Source organism: Oncorhynchus clarkii, chromosome 7 (genome assembly GCF_045791955.1).
Source record: "Oncorhynchus clarkii lewisi isolate Uvic-CL-2024 chromosome 7, UVic_Ocla_1.0, whole genome shotgun sequence".
Classification (NCBI taxonomy): Eukaryota; Metazoa; Chordata; class Actinopteri; order Salmoniformes; family Salmonidae; genus Oncorhynchus; species Oncorhynchus clarkii.
This window is the reverse complement of record NC_092153.1, coordinates 40934678-40960696: the sequence shown is the minus strand read 5'-3', so window position 1 is coordinate 40960696 and position 26019 is coordinate 40934678. Positions and strand designations below refer to the sequence as shown.

At 44.4% G+C, this 26019-nt stretch overlaps 1 protein-coding gene across 3 annotated transcripts in view; it reads left to right on the top strand.

The window, feature by feature from the left end:
- The first annotated feature begins 2542 nt into the window (after positions 1-2542).
- The window catches only part of LOC139413315 (voltage-dependent calcium channel subunit alpha-2/delta-2-like), a 271347-nt gene continuing 247870 nt past the window's right edge, over positions 2543-26019 (top strand). For 2 of the 3 annotated variants that reach the window (XM_071160532.1, XM_071160534.1), the window contains exons 1-2: positions 2561-2881; positions 7490-7571. In XM_071160532.1, the coding sequence (XP_071016633.1) occupies positions 2766-2881; positions 7490-7571 (198 nt within the window). In that variant the 5' untranslated portion in view covers positions 2561-2765. Of the gene's footprint in view, positions 2882-7489; positions 7572-26019 lie in introns of all 3 variants that reach the window. The other variant, XM_071160533.1, reaches the window with a different exon arrangement.

Sequence of the window (26019 nt, the reverse complement as noted above, 5' to 3'; positions counted from 1 at the left end):
CAACAGAAACATGCATCCTGTAGCGCAAACTCCAAAAGGTTCTGGGCCACTGTAAAGTCCATGGAGAATAAGAGCACCTCCTCCCAGCTGCCCAGCTGCCAAATGCACTGAGGGTAGGAAACACTGTCACCACTGATAAATCCACGATAATTGAGAATTTCAATAAACATTTTTCTATGGCTGGCCATGCTTTCCACCTGGCTACCCCTACCCCGGTAAACAGCCCTACCCCGGTGAACAGCCCCGACCATTTCGAATCCCACCGTACCTTCTACGCTATGCAATCTGGTTTTCGAGCTGGCCATGGATGCACCTCAGCCACGCTCAAGGTCCTAAATGATATCATAACCGATAAGAGACAATACTGTGCAGCTGTATTCATCAACCTGGCAAAGGCTTTCGACTCTGTCAAACACCATATTCTTATCGGAAGACTCAACGGTCTTCATTTCTAAAATGACTGCCTCACCTGGTTCACCAACTACTTCTCAGACAGAGTTCAGTGTCTCAAATCAGAGGGCCTGTTGTCCCGACCTCTGGTAGTCTCTATGGGGGAGCCACAGGGTTCAGTTCTCGGGCCGACTCTTTTCTCTGTATACATCAATGATGCTGCTCTTGCTGCTGGTGATTCTCTGATCCATCTCTATGCAGATGACACCATTCTGTATACTTCTGGCCCTTCTTTGGACACTGTGTTAACTAACCTCCAGATGTGCTTCAATGTCAAACAACTCTCCTTCCGTGGCCTCCAACTGCTCTTAAATGCAAGTAAAACTAAATGCATGCTCTTCAACCGATCGCTGCCCGCACCTGCCCGCCCATCCAGCATCACTACTCAGGACGGTTCTGACTTAGAATATGTGGACAACTACAAATGCCTAGGTGTCTGGTTGGATTGTAAACTCTCCTTCCAGACTCACATTAAGCATCTCCAATCCAAAATCAAATCTAGAATCAGCTTCCTATTTCGCAACAAACATCCTTCACTCATGCTGCAAAACATACCCTCGTAAATCTGACTATCCTACCAATCCTTGACTTCTACGATGTCATTTACAAAATAGCCTCCAACACTACACTCAGCAAATTTGATGCAGTCTAACACAGTGCCATCCGTTTTGTCACCAAAGCCCCATATACTACCCACCACTGCGACCTGTATGTTCTCGTTGGCTGGCCCTCACTTCATATTCGGCGCCAAACCCACTGGCTACAGGTCATCTATATGTCTTTGCTAGGTAACGCCCCGCCTTATCTCAGCTCACTGGTCACCATAGCAGCACCCAGATGTAGCACGCGCTCCAACAGGTATATTTCACTGGTCACCCCCAAAGCCAATTCCTCCTTTGGCTGCCTTTCCTTCCAGTTCTCTGCTGCCAATGACTGGAACGAATTGCAAAAATCACTGAAGCTGGAAACTCATATCTCCCTCTCTAACTTTAAGCACCAGTTGTCAGAGCAGCTCACAGATCACTGAACCTGTACATAGCCCATCTGTAAATAGCCCATCCAACTACCTCTTCCCCATACTGTTATTTATTTTTTCTCCTTTGCACCCCAGTATCCCAATTTTCACATTCATCTTCTGCACATCTATCACTCCAGTGTTTAATTGCTAAATTATAATTATTTCGCCACTATGGTCTATTTATTGCCTTACCTCCCTTATCCTACCTCATTTGCACAGACTGTATTTAGACTTTTTTATTGTGTTATTGACTGTATGTTTGTTTATTCCATGTGTAACTCTGTGTTGTTGTTTGTGTCGCACTGCTTTGCTTTATCTTGGCCAGGTCGCAGTTGTAAATGAGAACGTGTTCTCAACTGGCCTACCTGGTTAAATAAAAGTTAAATAAAAAATATACAAATAAACTCCAACCTACGTGTATGTAAATTTCTGACTTCAACTGTAGCTAGAACAGACAGCCAGGCAGACAGATCAACAGGTTGACAGACAGATCGACAGGTTGACAGACGGACAGGTTGACAGACAGACAGACAGACAGACAGACAGACAGACAGAGCTGGCCTGGTAATAGGATGTGGAGCACCTGGATATGTCTGTTTCTATGGCCTTGTATTTTTACTGGGTCAGTAATCATGCAGCAGTATAATGTTGTGTTAAATATGTTAGGACACAAGGGAACACTGCAGTAACAGTGCTTTAGAGTTTGAGAAGCAGAGAATAAATACTTGGGGTTGTTGAGGGTGCTTGTACAGTCTCCAATGACTCCTGTCCTTCACCACAACTATTACTAAAGACTTTGACTCCAACAAAGAGAAGAACATTTTTAAAGTTAATGTATTACCCGTCTAGCGCCATGACTGTTATTACCAACATAAAGCCTTGGTTCCTTTGTGCTCATAATCCTGCATGGTGAACAGGACAGATAGCCTGACGCGCGCCCCCGTCTGTCGTGTTGGAATATTGGCGCGAATGTGTCGTCTTGTGTTCACGCCGTCGGTTTGTTACATTGGAGAGAGAGTGAGCGGAGCAAATGTGCAAGGCAGGGAGAGGGAGGAGTGCGCAAATAGCCACAGCAGCAGCAGCGGTGGCAGCAGCGTCAATGCATCTGTGATACTTCGAATCCGCTGTCTTGACCTGCCAATCCTCTGTACGTTTCCGATTGAGATTTCACAGCGCGAGTTCTCGCTATCAACCGACACACTTTCCGGAGCTCAGCGTTTATTCTTAGTTCGGCTGTAAGAGATTATTCTCACTGCCCCATTCTATTTATCCCAGTTTCTTGAATATTTTATGGAAAATGGCGATCTGCGCTCAGTCCTACGGTATTTTCTGTATGTTCTCAATCCAAACTGTCCTCATCATTAGCGTCTCTTCGCCGGCAACGGGGAGCCTCCGCTTCCCCCAGCACTACACGTAAGTAGCCTACATTTAGGGAGATGGAAACGGGGTTACTGCTGAGATCTCAGAACTGGGACAGTTTGCCCAAACCGTGCGGTTTACTAAAAGGTGCGATAGTCGCGTGATGCTAACGGGCTCTCTGATGTTGAAACAGAAACGCAGTTTCCGTCTCTGAATCATGCGTGAGCTACGTTATAGATATATCCGCGTGCCCGAATGTTATTGTAGCGATGACAATTTAGCCATAGTCTAATCTACTGCTTCTGCCCTTCCAAATACGGTCGATAATGGGATGTTGTTTTCATGGATAGGTGCATGGGTTACTACTGGCAAGTCACAGGTGCTCGCCATAATAGCATGGGAGTTCAATTATTGATCATGGCTTGATTAGATAACATTTATGCTCAATACAAATCACCTAGTATTTTTATTTTCTTCTGTGTTCATAACGGATAGTCAAACATGCTACAATGTTGACAAAAGCATTCAGAAGGCGCATAGGTGATGGCGGAGCTACTTCGATCTAACCAAGTCACAATGCTAATCCTTTAAAAAAACTAAATCAAAGTAGCCTAACTATCAAGCTGATAGTACTGATTTTATTGCCATGCTACCGTTAAAAAAAATATATTTTGTAATTTTAAAGCAGCAAAATTCCATGCCCCTCCGTAACGGAGGTAGCCTATAACCGGAGGGAAAGTGCCCGCGAGGATGTCCAAATCTTGCACTCCGGTTGCGCCATGGAACAGCACGCGCATTTCACCAGGTGGGTGTGAAGGACAACGAACTCTTCGAGTTTTACGCATATATAGGCCTATATCTCTCTCCTCGACCCTAATAGCTTGAAAACGTATGACCTGAATATTACAAAAATAAGTGTAGGTATATGTCCTGTTAATTGGAATGGGTTTGACAGTTAGACTAGTCATTCCATTGTGTAAATAAAAAAAATCTTAACTGACAGTATTGTATTGTAGGCAGCAATAGGCTATGTCGGAACCAGATTAGGCACAACGATAAGCATAAGGAAATTTGGCCCCAGCCGTATAGGCCTATATTTTATTAATACGCATTGTAGGGCCCGTTATACCCAACGCTATTTGAAATGTTATGCTGACATTTATTGCATTAACCTATATATTGTTTTTCATTTTGTGGTTCAATCAATGTGTAGCCTAAAACATGCTTGGAACTTTTTCGGCATCTCTTGTGTCAGTAAGGGTTGTCCGTTTCTGGAGCCTTACTGTTGCCTCAGCGATAACCCCCCACCCCCCCAAACAAGCAACAGGATTGTATATCTGAGCTAATGCTCCGACTCCGACCCCTCCCCTCTCTCTCTCTAATTTGAGATCTGTTTAATAAATCATTATTTGATATTAACATATATAATGTGTGCTATCTAATCACTGAATTGGATATCAATATCTTATATAGGCCTAATCATGTAGGGTATTAGAATTAGATAAGGGTGAATTTGGGAACTTTCCTCCTCGGAAAGCATTGATTCTGCTCCTCTAATTCAGTACTCTATAATTCCACATCTATTTCCTCCCCTTCCAATGCATCGTATGTAAAATAAGAAAACAATGCTTTGCGCTCTGGCTACACAATTACGCGCAGGAGGACGTCATTTTAATAGACTAATAAAAACATGTATAATTCACAAGCTCATGCTTTAGGCTACACCGCTCTTAGTTGGACATTAGTAGCCTATGACATATTAGGCTACTAACTGTGTATATGGGCAATTGTTATCTGGCGAGCCCTCCTTTTGGAGCTGCGAGCTGTATAGTGGACTGTTGCAGGATTTATCACGGCGATTCTCACAGAGACAACTGTGTGTCAAGATTTTCTCGACTAAGTGTTTTAGGCTATCCCGCCCAAATACATTGAAACATTTACTAATCATTATTGTCTTGTATGAATAGGCTAATAAGGCATGTGTAATAATATTTGTAAGACGCGACAGCCTAATTTCTGAACTCTACGCATAGGCTACATTTAATTTCTAGACCGAGTCGAACCATATTTACATTTTATAAGGCCGCTAGTTGTTTGGATAAGAAACCAAGTTATTTTTTTCGAGACTATTAAGACTGTCAAGGTCAATCACAATTCGCTGCAGTTCTTACACAGACGTGCCAGGTAACTCGGGGGAAAAAATGATGTAAACTGGAACTAAAGTAGTGCTAATGAAAAGAGTCCTTGAGGTGAATATAGTGAACAACACCGAAGAGAAAAATGTACAATGTGACATTGGATTAAGTCAATCCAGAGAAAAGTGTGACACCCCGATGGATGGGTGTTGTCGCTGGTGTGTGTGTGTGTGCTGAACATCAGGTTATTGGCCAATTACAGTAGGCCTACTGTCCATTTAAAGAAAAACAAATAATGTTGAAAAAAACTCTTTATCATTGGAGGTCGACTGGACTTTACACAATCATCTCGGGGTAAATTATGTACACTTTATCTTGCAATATTGTGCATAGAATTATATGCAATTTCACTAACACTTACTTTCATAAGTAATATGGAATATGGATAGAATATGGATGATTTTTCAATGTTTCACTTCACTAGAAATGACCTGGGTTTCGAGATCCATCGATTAAATGTTGTGATGGAGCTTCAACGAAGAGTCATAGGGTTGATAATACACTCGTTTCATTTCGGCCTGAGATAGTCTTTGATGGCAGACCCAATGAATGTCTCAAACTCTCTGAACGACATTTGATCGAATTGTACACCTACCTTTGGACCTATTCATGAACATATTATGTAACCTAATGAATAATCCTAGGCTCATACAAATAGTGATATTTTAAAATACACTTTTTGGATTTAATACTAACAATACCGTAAGTTATTTTTAGTTGGCCACTACATTGATTTTGATTACTGCATTGTTGGGTTCAGAGCTGGCAAGAAAATCATTTCGCTGTACTTCTGCATGTGATATTAAAAAAGTTCAACTTTGAACTAAGACCCAAATGAAGGTCGACATTGGCTTAGCGTAAACATGAGATCAATCAGCCTTAGCCTGAGATTCAGTAGGTCAGTCCAGCAATATTTACCGTGTAAAATGATAGTTCACCCCCAATGTTGTGTTTGTGTGTGTGTGTTTTAACGCACTATGCATATCTATACAACTTGGTTGTGTCTGTCAATGTGCAAGTGTGTGTGTGTGTGTACTTGCATTTGTGTATAGGTGACTGTACACGAGTGAAGTTGTGTAAGGAGTGTGTCTAGCTTGGGGACAAGAGGTATTGTCACTAGCTGTTAGCATCACTGCATTCCGCTCCAGTGTGGTCTCACTTTAAGCCTGCGTTCACTTCATTGCCAGGTGACCTTTTCATAGTCGGCGAGCTTTCTCCAGCAAACCTGCCTCGTGCCATCATTTTAGAGGCAAGCCTCTTTTCCTCTCTTATTCTCTATACCCCCCTCATAAACACAGTCAAGACACATTGTTCTATGTGGCTAACATTTGAACAAATGCTTTCTCTACACTCACAGATGCCTACGTCTTATCTGATTCCTGTCAGGGGTCCTGGTCACAGATATGATGTACTGTTAACTATACTCAGTGGTTCCAGGTCTCTCTGTCACTTCTTGGCAGACTGGTATTGGTTCATAGATCTGTCTTTTCTTTCAAAATAATCTGACATTTAACGCTGACATTTATTTCTTTGCGGTATTATTAAGAGACAAATGGTTGTGCTGGTGATGTGAGTGTCTGGTGTGTCTGGAAGGAACGGCTGCGTGGCTCAGAGCCGGCTGCTACCGTCTTGTCAAAACACAACCACAAAAACAAGGACAGAAGAAAGGGTACAGTTTCATGTTTGTAGAATTTTTTGGGGTTTACTTTTCCTTAACATTTGTACATGACTTAGTTATTATTGCTATTATTATTATTATTATTATTCATTACTATTCTTTCCCCACGTATGTTAGTATAATTATTTCTTATTTCTATCTGAGTGATGCCTGGGTGGGTAGGGACTCCACTCTTAAGTTGGTAACTCTTGCTGATCGAACAGCAGCTTGTGAACATCTTGATCCATTAAGTCATTTGCAGCCTTGGTGGGAGATATAAACTGATGAGCTCCAGGCGTTTGATCTCTTAATTCCAGACTTGGCTCCATCCACTGAGAGCGCCTCCTGCTTATTGTGCACTTCTGTCAGAAGGGAAGCTTTTTTATTACAGCCCGGCTGCTGATCGAGGCCCAGCCAAAAGAACACACGCTCACGCTCCGTCCAACCAGAACCCCAGGGATGAGTGGCGGCTGGACGGGATGTTGATGAATAAAACTGACATTAGGAGACTGAAAAAAAGACAGTGTGTCTATAGAAGGAAGGAGGGGAGTGAGTGACGGATGGAATGGAAAGACAGATAGATACAGGCAGACAGACAACACATACACCCCGGCCCCACACACAAACATACACACATCACATGCAGTTATATACATCACTTGAGGGAAGGAAAATGACTTTAACAAGGGAAGGGAACTGACTGACTTTAACAAGGGAAGGGAACTGACTCTCTTAAGCCCTCCCCAACTCATAATGTTTGTGATACGCTTGTATGTTAAAGTTACAGCTGTGTGTCTTTGTTCCCATCAGAATGATGCATTGGGCAGGCCGTATTGAGAAGGAGCTGGAGAAGACTCTGCAACTGGTCACTGGAGCCCAGCAGATGAAAGGAGTAAGTACTGGGAACTCAACATAATACCTGATCCCATGCACGCCTGCAGTTAAACTGTCTGTCTTCTCTCTCTCTCCCTGTCTCTCTCTTCCCCTCTCTCTCTCTCTCTCTCTCTGAAGCTAGGCTTACTATCGTATTGTTTGTGTGCCAAATGGAAGCGTAACACCAGCAGTGTGTCTATGTACTCTGGAGACTCCACGCATCTGGGCTCCTGCTTCTGTCTCTCTGTCATTGTGTGCGTGACACGAGAGCAGCAGATGGTTTGGCCGTGTTAGATTGACAGAGTTTCGTCATGTTTCTACACAGAGGCAGTGTGCATGTTCACTGGGCTTCCAGGTCTGGAAACGGGCCTGGATCTAATGCTTCATTATTGCTGTGTGGCTGACTGTGATGATTCAGCCAGCCACAATAGCGTCTACGGCTGCGGTGATGGTAATCGTTGCCATGGTGAGGGGGATGGCCGTGATGTTAATATGGTAGTGTAATTGACGATAGCGAGTGTAGGCGACAGTTGCTAGTTGTGGTTAAAGGGTTTAGGACAGTGTTTGGGCGGGCGGAGCAGTGATGATGGTTGTTGCCATGGCTGCCGTTAGCAAGGGGATGTGTTGGTTGCTCTGACAATACAATTATTTGCGTTGTCTTCCAGAATAACACAGCATCACTATTTGGTCTGTCGCTATTTACTCACTGAAATACAGGCTTTGGCGTTCCTAGTTTGTGTCAATAGTTATTGAATAGGAATGTGTGTGGATTTGCATAAGCAAGTACAGCACGTCAATTAAAAGTGTATTCAATTGTGTTTGCACTGTCAGAAAGATTGACATTGAGCGAATGCTGTGGGAATAGTTAGTTCATCTAATAGTCTGTTCTGGTGTATTCTAGTAAGTGGGTTGGGCTGAGTGTGTGTGAGTATGATGGTTGAAAGGTGCGTTTGTGAGTATGTTAGCATAGTGTGTTTGTGAGTATGTTAGCATAGTGTGTTTGTGAGTATGTTAGCATAGTGCGTTTGTGAGTATGTTAGCATAGTGCGTTTGTGAGTATGTTAGCATAGTGCGTTTGTGAGTATGTTAGCATAGTGCATTTGTGAGTATGTTAGCATAGTGCGTTTGTGAGTATGTTAGCATAGTGCGTTTGTGAGTATGTTAGCATTGTGTGTTTGTGAGTATGTTAGCATAGTGCGTTTGCGAGTATGTTAGCATAGTGCGTTTGTGAGTATGTTAGCATAGTGCGTTTGTGTAGGCTAGGTTGCCCTGAGTGTGTGTGTTAGCCTAAAGGCTCCACTCTGTCTAATTGACGTGCATGCATGTACAAGAGCGTGCATTTTTGTCCAGAATCGTCGTTGCGTTTCACCCAGAGAGGAAGTCCGCCTTGTGTAGTGTAAATCCACTAGTGCTTGGGGAGCCAGAGTAGCTTACCAAGCAAGAGGGTCCGAGGCACTCTGACTGTAGCCAGCGACGCCATTTGAACGTTGGGATGTGGTGTTGTATGCCTTTTTTGTTTACAAATATAGCTAGCTAGCTACACGTCTGGCTAGTCTGGTGTTTTAAGCTGTACGGCACTACTTTATAGACACAGAAGCAGAAGCAAGCATGTCTCTCTATGAGTTGTGAATTCGAGAGCTTGAACAGCAAGAGGTTGAACTGCTCTTACTACTCAGGAGGAGAAGAAGAAAAGAACGACGGAGAAAAGGGCACGTTCGTCCCCTGAACACGACAAGAGGGGACGACGGAGAAGACATGTCTCTTGTCCAACCTATGCGAAGCCTTGACGAGGAAATCCATTTTCACTACTTTCGGATGTCAGTTTGCCAGATTTGACGACTTGCTTCAGCCGCACATAAATCGCACGAGAGAACTCACAGCATTCGGTGCGAGTGGCAGCACACAGCAAAGTATCGCTGCTAGTTATAAGCTAGGCATCTCAACAGTTTGTGCCATCATCACGGAAGTGTGCCAGGCTATCTGGCATGTCCTGAAGAAGGATTTTGTGGCTTATTGGCAAAATGGCAAATGGCAAAATGGGAAGAAATTGCCAGAGAGTTTGGGGATAGTTGGAATTGTCTGTGTTGTGCAGGAACTGTCAACGGAAAACATATTCGGATCTAGTTCCGGCAAACTCGGGGAGCAAGTACTACAACAAAAGGGCTTTTTCTCAATGGTCCTGATGGCAGTCTGCGATGCAAGGTACCTCTTCACCATGATCGACGTGGGCGCATTTGGTCGGGAGGGAGATGCAGGAATCTTCTCATGAAGCAAGTTCGGCTCCCAACTCATTGCAGGCCAGCTGCCAGTAACAAGGCCAGAGTGCTTTTCACGGACCCAAACACCGAGCCCATATGTCTTCGAGGGAGACGAGGGATTTCCTCTGAGGGTAAACCTGACATGACCAGATCCAGGTAAGATACAATAAATAGATGTGACTATACTTATGATGTGAAAATGATACCAATATAGATGTTGTAATTATACTGAACAAAAAATATAAATGTAACCTGTAAAATGTTGGTCCCATGTTTCATGAGCTGAAATAAAAGAGCCCAGAAATGTTTCATATGCACAAAAAGATTACTTCTCTTAAATTATTTACCACACATTTGTTTACATCCCTGTTAGTGAGCATTTATCATTTGCCAAGATAATTCATCCACCTGACAGGTGTGGCATATCAAGAAGCTGATTAAACAGCATGATCATTACACAGGTGCACCTTGTGCTGGGGATAATAAAAGGCCTATTGAAAATGTGCAGTTTTGTCACACAACACAATGCCACAGATGTCTCAAGGGAGCGTGCAATTGGCATGCTGACTTCAGGAATGTCCACCAGAGCTGTTGCCAAATAATTGAATGTTAATTTAGCCTCCTCCAACGTAATATTAGAGAATTTGGTAGTACGTCCAACCGGCCTCACAACTGCAGACCACGTGTAACCACGAAAGCCCATTATCTCCACATCCGGCTTCTTCACCTGGGGGATCGTCTGAAACTGAGGAGTATTTCTATCTGAAATAAAGCCCTTTTGTGGGGTCTGGCTCCCCAGTGGGTGGACCTGGTTCTCCAGTGGGTGGGCCTGGCTCCCCAGTGGGTGGGCCTGGCTCCCCAGTGGGTGGGCCTGGCTCCCCAGTGGGTGGGCCTGGCTCCCAAGTGGCCCTCCCAGGCCCACCCATGGCTGTGCCCGTGCCAAATTGTGTGAGATCCATAGGTTAGGGCCTAATGAATTTATTTAAATTGACTGATTTCCTTATATGAACTGTAACTCAGTAAAATCGTTGAAATTGTTGCGTTTATATTTTTGTTCAGTATATATGCCTTACATAAAAGTCATTGGCATCCCAGTAAGAGGATGAGGGCCTATGTCCAAAGCATAGGCTACCCAGTTGTTACAATACACATTTGAAAGCCGTCATGTTCTTGTTCAATACTAATGGAAAATCCTTATTTTCTTTAAAGGTTCTTCTGACCTTGGTGACACCAAGAAGGTCGACAACTACCTCCTCTCAAAAGCCAGAAGAATTTCAGGACTGCTTTGGGATCCGAGCTGCAAGATGGAGGATCCTGGGACGAGCCCTTGAAGTTGTCCCGGAGAAAGCTGAGAGCATTGTGAAGGCCTGTGTGGCCCTCCGCAAAGACCTTTGCACCACCGACACTTCAGACACTGACTACACAGAGTCATCAACACGGTACATCCACCCCACATTTGTTGACCACTCCACACCCACTGTGGAACCGGCGTCTAGGAGAGTGGAGACGGGTGGTACAAGGGACACCAGCTTCCTGGACCCAAGGAACATGTCGGGCAGGCAGGGCAACCAGAGTTGCTCTAGACGTGCGCAACAACCTCAAGGACTACTTCCTCACACCAGCTGGACAAGTGTCTTTTCAGAATGCTGCTATCGCACCCTCCAATAAAAGTTAACATGTTGTGTGGTTTGGCACAGTCAGGGAGATGTTGAACCAGACCGGGGAGATGCTGAACCAGACCAGGGAGATGATTTTTAGTTTTTACCTTTATTTAACTAGGCAAGTCAGTTAAGAACAAATTCGTATTTTCAATGACAGCCTAGGAACAGTGGGTTAACTGCCTGTTCAGGGGCAGAACAACCTTTGTTGTACCTTGTCAGCTCGGGGATTTGAACTTGCAACCTTCCGGTTACTAGTCCAACACTCTAACCACTAGTCTACCCTGCCGCCCCAGACCAGGGAGATGATGAACCAAGGGGAGATGATGAACCAAGGGGCAGTGAACCACCTGTAGATGGGCCGTCGGGGCTCAGCTCTGTCTCTGGGCTGTCCAAAACACCATACATTAGAATTCAAGCAAATCTGAAAACATCTCCATGGGCTCCTTTGAGTTAAAACACTTACTCAAATTAACTGATTTCATAAACATCTCAATCTAATTACTCCTTTTATGACGGAAAATGACATTGCAACACTGCGCTATACTCCGAACCCTCCGTCTCCGTAGTGTCTGGATTGGCCTTAACGCCTTGATCACACTCATTGAGCAAAATGGTGCAAAATGGTACGCAGCATCATCTGGATATGTTTGCATACATGTATTCACCACACAGAAAGCACTGCAACTGCCTCTGCAGCGCAATGCTGCAAGGCAAACGCAGCGTTTCATTGGAAATGAATGTACTTGTGGTGTACTGAAATGCAATGACGCTGTCGGTGTGAACGAGGCGTAAGTAGTGTGTGCATTCGCGGTCGTGAGTTGGTGTGAAAGAACATTTATCACGGCCCCAAACAGGAGTCGTCACAGGGTGTGTTAAATGGCCCAGCGTGCCTAGAAAAGCCATTTTCTAAATGGATGCCTCTCTCTATACGTGTGTCTGATAGAAATCTTCCCAGGGCTATGCCGGCTGGTAACAAGATTGTCTCCCTTCGCGCTCCCTTCCTCTTCATGCGCAGTTTATTTTCAGAGTAAAAAAAAAAAAAAAGTCTGCAAATTATTATTTTGTTTGTCTTACGCTGAGCGAGTGAAGGGAGGAAGTTGAATTTAATGTGGTGTATTCGGTTCCTCTTGGTTGAGATTTTGATGCCCGAGAGATTGTGGGTATTTAGCGAGAGAGAACGGGTAGAGAGGATGTGCTTGCTGAGAGAGAGAAGGAGCAGGGGAGGTTTAGAAAGAAGGGGTAGACTGATGAATGAGAGAGAGGGTCGTTGTTTTTACAACAGGAGGGTGTTTGTGTGCGGGTATGGATGGACGATTTGACAGCAAGAACAGATATTTGGAGAATGTGGGCACATTCACTGAGACGGAATTGGTAATGTATGATTTGGGAGTGAGAAGAGAGAGAGACAGAGAACATCCAATGGGGAAGGATGGATCTATCCTATTCATTTTCCTCATTATAATCCTCATTGCTGTGTTTGTGATCTGTTCTGAGAGAGGCTGCTGTGCTGTGGTGGACACTGGCATTCCTTTCATATCCTCAAAGCTTAGTCAGACCTGTTTGATAAGCATACAGTAGGATTACACCCACACACTGTCATCATGGGCTGGAGTACAGTAACTCTAGAGTTTATTGGAAACGCACGCACACACACACACAGACACACACATACAGAGGTATGGCCATTTGTTCACCCCCTCTTCTAGAGAGCCCCTTAAATGCTAAAGCACTGTAACATATGTTGGGCTCTTAATTCATTTCAATGAGGAGGGCCTAATCAGCGTGAATAATTCAGCCTCATACACTTGAAGGTCCCTTAACCCCAAGCACTGGCACGGTACCAATACTATACCACATACTGTACTGTGCCTCTCTACCGCCCTCCCTTTTCTTCTCCCCTCTCTCCATCCTTCATTCTTGACATACTGTCTCTCCTCCGCTCTCTGATCCTCTGTCCTCCTCCCTCCTCCTCTCTTCCCCATGGTTAGGGAATGAAGCCTGGGAGTGGCAGACTGGGCTGATCCCAAAGTTCTCTCCTCCTGGTCTGTGTCTGTGAGGCTGCAAGACTGAGCTCCAGTATCAGGCCCAGGGGAATGTGTGTGGGAAGACCACGATTAGTGAGAACTCCAATTAAAACACTTTAGATTCACAGATTCTTTGACCAAAAAGAGCTGGACACAAATACATAGCGGATACATTGAATGAGGGTATATTTCCTCTCTCTCACACATGCTCTGTGTGAGTGTGTGTGGTCAGTGGTGCTGGATCAGTCAGTTCTGAGACCCCATGCTGTGCTGCAGGTTTATCTGGGCCTAACACAGACTTCATTGCCTCTAGTCAAACCAGTTTGTATGTGCGTGTCTGTGTTCCTGCCATTTCTGGGTTTGTCTGTGAAGGACGATTGTGCTGCGAATTTCTTCAGTTTAATTGTTATGTTAACGTCATTGTGAATGGTGATTGCCAACTTCAATTGTGCTTTTGCCTCCCCAAAGCATTTGCTTCCATGCCTGAAACAGCAGTCGGTTCTGTAGGTGGGGCTCAAGTCGACCCCCCATAAATAGAGATATCTATAAAGTGCTGGAGGATTACTCACTATCGCTGACTCCAGCACTTTCCAATAATCTGTCTCAAATGCCCAATGCCATACAAGACACCATCCCATCCACTCACGTTAATAGCCCCCTCCCCTCTTTCTAAAGCTGACCTTAGCTGAAGTCACGGACACACACTAACGCACAAACACAGTGCTGTGCTGTTTCATCAGCGTGCGTTGGTGATGATGTAACTGCTGCTCAATGTAATTGGTTCCTTGATTTAATAGCTCTTACTCCTGAAGACAATTTACAGGAAAAGCTGAGTCTTCCTCCCCACCATGAGCAATTACCGTTAAAGGAAGGAGAGAGAGAGATCCCCCCCCCTCTCCCCCCCTCCGCCTCACAACACAACAGCAGCTCATTCATTATCTGGCCTTTAGAAACAGCAGGGGCTATTTTTGCTTAACGTTTTGTCTCTCTCCCTCCCTCCTTTCCTCTCTCTCTCTCTCTCTCTCTCTCTCTATCTCTAGCTCTCTCACTTCTCTCTCTTCAACTCTTTATCTCTCTCTCCCTCTCTTTATCTCTCTCTCCCTCTCTTTATCTCTCTCTCTCTCTCTCCCTCTCTTTAGCTCTCTCCCTCCCTCCTTTCCTCTCTCTCTCTCTCTCTCTCTCCCTCTCTTTAGCTCTCTCACTTCTCTCTCTTTCTCTCTCTCCAACTCTTTATCTCTCTCTCCCTCTCTCTCTCTCCCTCTCTTTATCTCTCTTTATCTCTCTCTCTCCCTCTCTTTCTCTCTCTCTCTGTGTTTCTCTCTCTCTCCCTCTCTTTCTCTCTCTCTCTGTGTTTCTCTTTCTCTCCCTCTTTATCTCTCTTTATCTATCTCTCTCTCCCTGCCTTTCTCTCTCTCTCTGTGTTTCTCTCTCTCTCTCTTTATCTCTCTTTATCTCTCTCTCTCTCTCTCTCTCTCTCTCTCTCTCCCTCTCTTTAGCTCTCTCACTTTTCTCTCTTTCTCTCTCTCCAACTCTATCTCTCTTTATCTCTCCCTCTCTTTCTCTCTCTCTGTGTTTCTCTCTCTCTCCCTCTATTTCTCTCTCTTTATCTCTCTCTCTCCCTCTCTTTCTCTCTCTCTCTGTGTTTCTCTCTCTCTCTCTCTTTATCTCTCTCTCTCCCTCTCTTTATCTCTCCCTCTCTCTCAAATCAAATCAAATGTTATGGGGGTGTAGCGAAAGGCTTACGTTCCTAGCTCCAACAGTGCAGCAATATTTAACAGTACAAAACAATAAACGCAAAACACAAACAGGCCCCACAGAGCCCCAGGATAGCAACACAATTAGACCAAACCAAATGGACCATTTCAGGTTGTCAATGATGTGCACGCTGAGGAACTTGAATCTTTCAACCCTCTACTACTGAACTACTGTGGCCCCATCGATGAGGGGGGGCTCCCTCTGCTGTTTCCTGAAGTCCATCATCATTAGCTCCTTCGTTTTGTTGACGTTGAGGGGGGGGTTATTTTGCTGGTACCACTCTGCCAGGGCCCACACCTCCTCCCTGTAGGCCGTCTCATTGTTGTTGGTAATCAGGCCTACTACTGTTGTCGTCTGCAAACTTGATGATTGAGTTTGAGTGGCCACGCAGTCATGGCTGAGCACGCACCGTTGTGGGGCCCCCGTGTTGAGGATCAGCGTAGCGGAGGTGTTGTTGCCTACCTTCACCAGCTGGGGTCGGCCAGTCAGGAAGTCCAGGACACAGTTGCACAGGGTGGGGTTCAGACCCAGGGCCTCGAGCTTAGTGCTGAGCTTAGAGGGCACTATGGTGTTGAAGGCTGAACTGTAGTCGATGAACACCATTCTTACATAGGGTTTCCTCTTGTCCAGATGGGATAGGGCAGTGTGCAGTTGTTACGTGCCTCCTAAGAGGAGGGAGTTGCAGGAGTCAGGAGCAGGAGAGCAAGGAAGTCCCAGTAGCACAATCGTTTATTAGACGTCCCAACTCAACAAACAACAGTTGGGGGAACACGCCCAAGCGAAGTCCCCACACACACAGGGAAATAAACGCAACACACAGAGGAGAAACCTCCACTCCTAATTACAGTCCAAAACGGTACAACAACTGTGAGAAAAAAACCTGTGGCGCAAACACGCACCCCTAACAGAGCAAACACGCACCCCTAACAGAGCAAACACGCACCCCTAACAGAGCAAACACGCACCCCTGACAGAGCAAACACGCACCCCTAACAGAGTAAACACGCACCCCTAACAGAGCAAACACGCACCCCTAACAGAGCAAACACGCACCCCTAACAGAGTAAACACGCACCCCTAACAGAGCAAACACGCACCCCTAACAGAGCAAACACGCACCCCTAACAGAGCAAACACGCACCCCTAACAGAGTAAACACGCACCCCTAACAGAGTAAACACGCACCCCTAACAGAGCAAACACTCACCCCTAACAGAGCAAACACGCACCCCTAACTGAGTAAACACGCACCCCTAACAGAGCAAACACGCACCCCTAACAGAGCAAACACGCACCCCTAACAGAGTAAACACGCACCCCTAACAGAGTAAACACGCACCCCTAACAGAGCAAACACGCACCCCTAACAGAGCAAACACGCACCCCTAACTGAGCAAACACGCACCCCTGACAGAGCAAACACGCACCCCTGACAGCAAACAGCAAACGATCCCGCACAAAGAATAGCAGGCAGCGGAGGTTAATAAAAATGAACTAATAGGACACAGGTGTAAAGAAAAAACAGACAGACACAAACGAAAAGGAAAAATGGATCCGTAGCAGCTAGTAGGCCGGCGACGACGACCGCCGAGCACCGCCCGAACAGGGATAGGAGCCACCTTAGATGGAAGTCGTGGCAGCAGTGCAATAGCGATTGCGTTATCCATGGATCTGTTGGGGAGGTATGGAAGTTCTAGTGGGTCTAGGGTGTTAGGTAAGGTGGAGGTAATATGATCCTTAATTAGCCTCTCAAAGCACTTCATGATGATAGAAGTGAATGCCACAGGGCATTTAGTTCAGTTACCTTCACTTTCTTGGGTATAGGAACAATGGTGGACATCTTGATGCAGGTGGGGACAACAGACTGGGATAAAACACTCCAGCCAGCTGGTCTGCACATGCTTTGAGGACGCGTCTAGGGATGCTTTCTGGACTGGCAGCCCTGCAAGGGTTAACACACTTAAAGATGCACTATGTAGAAATCGCTTCACCATTTCCTGGTTGCTAAAATTCTAATAGTTCACCTAATTTCAGTTTATGTGACAAAACAAGCAAGTATAGTCTAGAGAGTTGTTATACCGTCTGTGATTTTTTTGTTGTTGCCATAACCCAAGATATTGTACTTTCAGATGTTTGAAGCTGGTGTACCCGAAGTAAAATACGCAAAAACAAAGATTAAGAATGGCAAGCATAGAAAGAGCGTGCATAGAACAGATCTACCGCTTTTTAGACTTGCTTTCCATTAGAATGGCAGGTCTATAACTCACATTTCTATGTGAATTTGGTCCAGTCGCCCAAAAAGTTACATATTGCAGCTTTAAGTGTCTCTCTCTCTCTCTCTCTCTCTCTCTCTCTCTCTCTCTCTCTCTCTCAGTAATGTGTCATTCCTTAGTACCTCCCTGCAGTAATGTGTCATTCCTTAGTACCTCCCTACAGTAATGTGTAATTCCTTAGTACCTCCCTGCAGTAATGTGTCATTCCTTAGTACCTCCCTGCAGTAATGTGTCATTCCTTAGTACCTCCCTACAGTAATGTGTCATTCCTTAGTACCCTCATACAGTAATGTGTCATTCCTTAGTACCCTCTTACAGTAATGTGTCATTGCTTAGTACCTCCCTGCAGTAATGTGTCATTCCTTAGTACCTCCCTACAGTAATGTGTCATTCCTTAGTACCTCCCTGCAGTAATGTGTCATTCCTTAGTACCTCCCTGCAGTAATGTGTCATTCCTTAGTACCTCCCTACAGTAATGTGTCATTCCTTAGTACCCTCATACAGTAATGTGTCATTCCTTAGTACCCTCTTACAGTAATGTGTCATTGCTTAGTACCTCCCTGCAGTAATGTGTCATTCCTTAGTACCTCCCTACAGTAATATGTCATTCCTTAGTACCTCCCTGCAGTAATGTGTCATTCCTTAGTACCTCCCTGCAGTAATGTGTAATTCCTTAGTACCTCCCTACAGTAATGTGTCATTCCTTAGTACCCTCATACAGTAATGTGTCATTCCTTAGTACCCTCTTACAGTAATGTGTCATTGCTTAGTACCTCCCTGCAGTAATGTGTCATTCCTTAGTACCTCCCTACAGTAATATGTCATTCCTTAGTACCTCCCTGCAGTAATGTGTCATTCCTTAGTACCTCCCTACAGTAATGTGTCATTCCTTAGTACCTCCCTGCAGTAATGTGTCATTCCTTAGTACCTCCCTGCAGTAATGGGTCACCATGATTGCAGCTCAGGGTCGGGTCAGTTCAGTGGATGGTGTACACAGAGTATACTGTTTGTACAGAATGTGGCATTACAGAGAGATGCGGTGTGTGCGTGTGTTTGTCTGTGTGTGTGTGTTTGTCTGTGTGTGTCTGTGTCTATGTTCTAACCATATTGCAGTTACATATTGCAGCTTTAAGTGTCTCTCTCTCTCTCAGTAATGTGTCATTCCTTAGTACCTCCCTGCAGTAATGTGTTATTCCTTAGTACCTCCCTGCAGTAATGTGTCATTCCTTAGTACCTCCCTGCAGTAATGTGTCATTCCTTAGTACCTCCCTACAGTAATGTGTAATTCCTTAGTACCTCCCTACAGTAATGTGTCATTCCTTAGTACCTCCCTGCAGTAATATGTAATTCCTTAGTACCTCCCTACAGTAATGTGTCATTCCTTAGTACCTCCCTACAGTAATGTGTCATTCCTTAGTGCCTCCCTACAGTAATGTGTCATTCCTTAGCACCTCCCTACAGTAATGTGTCATTCCTTAGTACCTCCCTGCAGTAATGTGTCATTCCTTAGTACCTCCCTGCAGTAATGTGTCATTCCTTAGTACCTCCCTACAGTAATGTGTCATTCCTTAGTACCCTCATACAGTAATGTGTCATTCCTTAGTACCCTCTTACAGTAATGTGTCATTGCTTAGTACCTCCCTGCAGTAATGTGTCATTCCTTAGGACCTCCCTACAGTAATGTGTCATTCCTTAGTACCTCCCTGCAGTAATGTGTAATTCCTTAGTACCTCCCTGCAGTAATGTGTCATTCCTTAGTACCTCCCTGCAGTAATGTGTCATTCCTTAGTACCTCCCTACAGTAATGTGTCATTCCTTAGTACCTCCCTGCAGTAATGTGTCATTCCTTAGTACCTCCCTGCAGTAATGGGTCACCATGATTGCAGCTCAGGGTCGGGTCAGTTCAGTGGATGGTGTACACAGAGTATGCTGTTTGTACAGAATGTGGCATTACAGAGAGATGCGGTGTGTGCGTGTGTTTGTCTGTGTGTGTGTGTTTGTCTGTGTGTGTCTGTGTCTATGTTCTAACCAAATGCTAGCATTCCTTTATATTCAAGTCCAAAAAAAACACTATTATTAAATGTAACTACATACCGAACAGATTGTCCCCCTCACAGAGGCTCATCAAAGAACAAGATGGCTGGGATGGGAGTGCTGGCATTGGCCTGCCTGTCTGGGAGATGGTAAACAGCATTACTCTCAGGCACATTCACAGATGACAGAAGAACAGAAGGGAACACAGACACACGTTTATTGTATTTACCAGATTTCATTGGCTTTCTGACAATGGCTTGATTCCTAGGGTACCTGTTTTGAAGGCTCAGCACTTTTTTGTCTGGTTTTATAGGAGTGAAATGGTATTTTTCCAGACTGCATACAATAGATCCTGGTCAATCTTCCTTATTACCACACTCAAAAACAAATGTGTCTAGGCATTTGTGCATTAAATACATTTGATTGACACAATAAGAACTGCTGATATTGTTGAATATTTGTAATAATGTTGAATTGGACCTGCTTCCTCCCCCCCTTCATTCCACGAGTTATAATGTTACTCGGCATTTGGAACCCACAGCTGTGGGTCCAGCAGCTCATCTCTAACACGTCCGTGTATTTCTCAGCAGAGCCTTGTTCTCATCGCTGAGTTAAGCCAGCGGACGGAGATCAATCGGGGGAGATTTGAGGATAGTGCTCACCATGTGGTACTGTATGCTGCCAACACGGGGTGTTATGTCATTTCTGGACACATAATAAACATCATACATCATTTGTTGCTCTGCTTGATTCCAGCATCGCGGATTGCCATATAAAGCTTTACCGAACGTTAGGGCAGGATATTCCTCCTTTTAATCATGAGCGGCGAGCCTCGTTTAGCATCGCGCAGAGCTGCGCGTGTCCTAATCTATGAAGCTCACTAACTAATGGTACTTTGTGGGGGGCAAATATGTGTGGCTAATGGCTGCTGGATAAATGCGAGGCGAACTGTGCACATATGTATCCTGCTTCTTCTGGTTTCTCTGGGGGAGAAAGACCCAGGGTGCATTCTGATGAAGGAAGACAATATAGTAGAATATGTTCCGAATGGGATTAGAATGCTGTTAAAAGCCCACTGTTTGTCAGGAGTGGGGGCTTTTTGCCTACGCTGCACATCTCTTCTCCCCTTCACCTCTTCTGGAACCAAACTGTTATTTGAAGTGTGCGTGTGTGTGTGTGTGTGTTTCATTTCTAGCGTTCTCTGATTTCCATGTTTTTGAGCTCAGCTGACATATATCTTCCCTTTGAGGGAAGGGTTGTGTCTCTCTGAAACAGGTAACGATCTTAAGGTCATGGTCTTCTTCTTACCAGAGAGATGTTTGTTTCTGTTGGCGCGATGCGTGAAGAAACTGTACCGACTGTACCGACTGACAACATATCCCGAGTGAGCCATGTTTCCGTGAAACAGAGAATGTTACAATCTCTGATGCCTCTCTGTAAGGCAACTCGTGCCCTAATTTCGTCCACCTTGTTATCTAGAGAACAGGACATTAGCGAGTAATAGGCTCGGAGCCAGTGGATGGTGGGCTCGCCTTCTGAGTCTGACCAGTAGGCTGCTCGGTCTGCCTCTCCTGCGGCGACTGCATTGTTATGGGCCAGCCTCTGGGATAAGATCGCATGTCCAGGGTGGAGGTCCGAAACCACTCTATATTGGCCATATACCACAAACACCCGAGGTGCCTTATAGCTATTATAAACTGGTTACCAACGCTTAATCCAATTATTTTATTCATAAACCTTTATTTTTGGTTATATTGGAGACATTGTTTTACTTGTAAAGAAGTTAATAGGCTATTTACCCTATTGAAAAAGTGATATTGAGTTGTGTTTGGTTGTCAATGCAACTCAATATTAGGAATGGGTCCTGAGATCCTCAAAAGGTTCTTCAGTTGCAACATCGAGAGCATCCTGACTGGTTGCATCACTGCCTGGTACGGCAATTGCTCGGCCTCTGACCGCAAGGCACTACAGAGGGCAGTGCGTACGGCTCAGCATATCACTGGGGCTAAGCTGCCTGCCATCCAGGACCACTACACCAGGCGGTGTCAGAGGAAGGCCCTAAAAATGGTCAAAAACCCCAGCCACTCCAGTCATAGACTGTTCTCTCTACTACCGCATGGCAAGCGGTACCGGGGTGCCAAGTCTAGGACAAAAAGGCTTTTCAACAGTCTTTACCCCCAAGCCTGAACAGGTAATCAAATGGCTACCCGGACTATTTGCATTGTGTGCCCCACCTCCCAACCCCTCTTTTACGCTGATGCTACTCTCTGTTTATCATATATGCATAGTCACCTTAACTATACATTCATGTACATATGTACATACTACCTCAATTGGCCCGACCAACCAGTGCTCCCGCACATTGGCTAACCGAGCCATCTGCATTGTGTCCCGCCACCCGCTAACCACTCTTTACGCTACTGCTACTCTCTGTTCATCATATATTCATAGTCACTTTAACCATATCTACATGTACATACTACCTCAATCAGCCTGACTAACCGGTGCCTGTATGTAGCCTCGCTACTTTTATAGTCTCGCTACTGTATATAGCCTCGCTACTGTTATTTTTCACTGTCTTTTTACTGTTGTTTTATTTATCTACTTACCTATTGTTCACCTAATACCTTTTTTGCACTATTGCTTAGAACCTGTACGTAAGCATTTCACTGTAAGGTCTACACCGGGTGTATTCGGTGCACGTGACAAATAAACTCAATGTACAGTATGATTGACAAAGTATGGTTACATTTCATTTGCTCTGTTGAACCTACTCTTTGGAATGACTGATAGCAAGAGTAAATCTATAAAGTGGAGATTAATCAACAATCATTCTCATGATAGCACATTGGTTGTAGTCAGTGACAGATATCAAAGCTGGGCTTGGTTTAAACCCTGGATGGGAGACTGAAGGAATAGCTGTAGATAGATCAACTCTCCTGTAGGAGGTGCTGCCCAGCCTATAGTTTTTTTGGATATTACGTTGAAGATCTGACATTGTTTAAAAGGTACAAATTCAACATATTCTATACAAGGTTTGTTGATGTCGAAATTGTTTACCCTCAAAACATCAGTTGATGACTTTTTCCAAATCCATTGTGTGTTCCAAGTCGATTCCACGTCGCAATACGTTGACAAATTCCGTTGAAGCAATGTTGATTTAACCATCTTGTGCCCAGTGGCATTTAGCACTCCCCCATGGCCACGTACACATTTGAGCATACCAATGTGGCCCACAATCTAGGGAGACAAATCTAAATATGTATAAAGATATAAACTGGCACAATTCTATAATACATCATTCTAATAATGATGAGTCTAAAGATGACATCAACCTGGGTATACACTTGTTTAACATATTTACCTTTGATAACAATATTATTCGCTAATTACATGCTGAGGTCTAATTCCAAACCAAACAATACAACAGAATATAGTGGAGCGAGCAGCACACAAAACTGGCACGCACTCAGGCACGGTCTAGCATGCACAGCCGAGCCATTTTGAGCACACGACCAGCTGGTGGAAGTGTGGCAAAACAAACAAATGAATAACGATATGAAAATGAAATGAAAGAAATACAACTTCTACTGATAAGTAGTTGTGAATGTTCATGAGCCCCTAAACCCTGCATCCACTCCGAGAATCAAACATGAAAGAAACAAATGTTTGCAAATTGCTACGACATAAACTGGCAATAGCCTATTAGCGATCTGAAACCATGAAACTGTAAATGAACAGTAGATGCTTTGAAAACAATAATGACCAACAAATAAATTGCAAGGGGATAATTAGGCCTAAATACAGGATTAACTCGCGTGGAACTCAGAATGGTGGAAAGGCTCCATGACAGTCTCTTCCCTACCGTACTACTGTTAAGGTCTACTTTATTGTTTATGTCTAAGAGGGTGTGAATGTTTGCATGTAAGTGAGTGAGTTTGCCGTAAGTGTGAGGCTTGGTCACACGCTGTGGCTCCCTTTCCCTCCTCCACCTGCAGTTATTTCATCATACAGTAGGAGTTAATGTTTCTAATCAATTCATCATTGCTTTGAGGTGAACGGGCCTCAAACCTATATAGATGTAGATTTCCAGGAGCAATACTAACTTCTTCTATCCTCTCTGGCTCCAAGCTGGACCCGTTCTCATCTTTGCCTCTGGCCCTATTCCCAGGGTTTTCTTGTGTGATGGGATTTGTGCTCTGGCATTACAATCGCTGCGTTACACAAACACTTACATGCACACACCACCACCACCACACAGGAAAAACACACATGCAACCCGTACCAACATTACAACTAAGCACACAACCTCACTGCAAACAATCTCACTGCAAACAACCTCAATGCAAACAACCTCACTGCAAACAACCTCACTGCAAACAACCTCACTGCAAACAACCGCACTGCAAACAACCTCACTGCAAGCAACCTCACTGCAAGCAACCTCACTGCAAGCAACCTCACTGCAAGCAACCTCACTGCAAACAACCTCACTACAAACAACCTCACTGCAAACAACCTCACTGCAAACACACAGATGCATAAAGTTGATTCTTCAATGTCAAGAATACCATTGAAATTTAGATTTTTTTTGCATTGGAAATAATTACCATATCATATGGAGACAGAAACATAAACCTTTTACCTTATTATAAGTAGACATAATTGCAAATCATTAAATCCTTCCAATAGAAAAAAAACAAAACAATTTAGTTACGAATTGAACGTTAATTAAAAGAGTTGACTCTTCACACGGGATGATTTCACTGAACAACAAAAGAAAGGGAATATTGAATGATCCCCAATGGTCCATCGCATCTCCCAAAAACGTATTCAATATACATCTGTAACATGATAGTCTAGAAACTAAAGCTTTGATTGTCTTCCTCTTAGGCTTCCATGTCTTCTCCCTGGACCTCCTCATTGTCCAGCTCTTGAACATCAGACTCTGAGGCCTCATCTTCACTGTCACTTTCCAACCTTGTTGAGGATGGCTCGTTGTCAGGCTCTGAAAAGCCTAAAATTTGCCCGGATGGACACCAATTTTTCAACCGTTGTATTGGTCAGCCTGTTGTGTGCTTTGTTGTTTGTGTGTTCCCAAACAAGGACCAGTTGCGCTCTGAGGCGGCTGATGTTGGTGGGATTTGGAGGATGATGGAGGCAACAGATCTCAGATCCACAAGTCCCTTCCACCAGGAGGCTGATGAGATATGTTGGCACGACTGCCATATTGCATCTCCATCCCAAAGCCCTTGCTTGGAAGTAGACTTTGCCAGAATGCCAAGAACCTTGCCCTCATCCAGGCCAAGGTGGCGAGACACAGTAGTGATGACACCATAGACAGGATACTCTTGCCAGCATACTTGAGGTCCAACATGTACACTGCGGCATGTATGGGCTTCAGTCAGAAGTCTTCATGCTTTTTAATGTATTTCATAACTGCAGTTTCCTCTGCTTGGAGCAACAGTGAAGTGGGCAGGACAGATGTATTTTCTTACATCTGCAAGCAGAGTCTGAACATCAGACAGGATGGCATTGTCTCCCTCAATCTGTGCAATGGCTACTGCTATAGGTTTCAGGAGTTTCAGGCTGCTTACCACTCTCTCCCAAAATACATCATCCAGGAGGATCCTCTTGATGGGGCTGTCCATGTTGGCAGACCGGTGTGTCTGTTGTCCCTTGTGTCTGTGCTCTTGTAGAATACTGGTTGAGGGGTGGAGATAATGTAGTACATTATTCCTTGCCCACGAACATTCGATCACCCATCAGAGATGATTGCAATACAGTCTTCTTTCTCTATGATTTGCTAGATAAAGCATTTCTGATTGGAGGGGTGTATGCTGGGCGAAGAACATTCAGAAATCTCTTCCAATACACATTTCCTTTGAGCATCAGAGGTGAACCAGTTGCGTACACAGCTCGAGCAAGACATTCATCAGCATTTCTGACTACGTTCCTCCATTGAGTCCAAAAAAATCCGATTACAGGAGGACCATGAGTTGTTGCTATCGATAAGGTGTCTGCTTTATCATTTTCACCTCGAATAGAAGTAGAGGGACTTTTGTCAGAGGTTGCTTGTTGTGAGCGCTGAGGGAACTTTATGCACTTGGCCAGAGGATTCTGCATCTTTGCTGCATTCTTCACATATGATTTGGCACAGTATTTGCAAATGTACACAGCTTTTCCTTCTACATTAGCTGCAATGAAATGTCTCCACACATGAGCTAGTACCTGTGGCATTTTCCTGTAAAGATAAGAAAAAAGTGAGTAAAAAAAAACACATGTACAGATAAATAGTTAAGCGGTTAGATTAAACTACTCCTTTGTAGGATAAATGTTTTAAAATGAAACATATATGGAAACAGGTGAATTAACACTCCTCAGTTAGCAGGCTCAAGCAAGCTAAAACCCACATGGTATCAAAAACTAACTAGCAGAAATGGTTAACAAGTTAGAAATTAT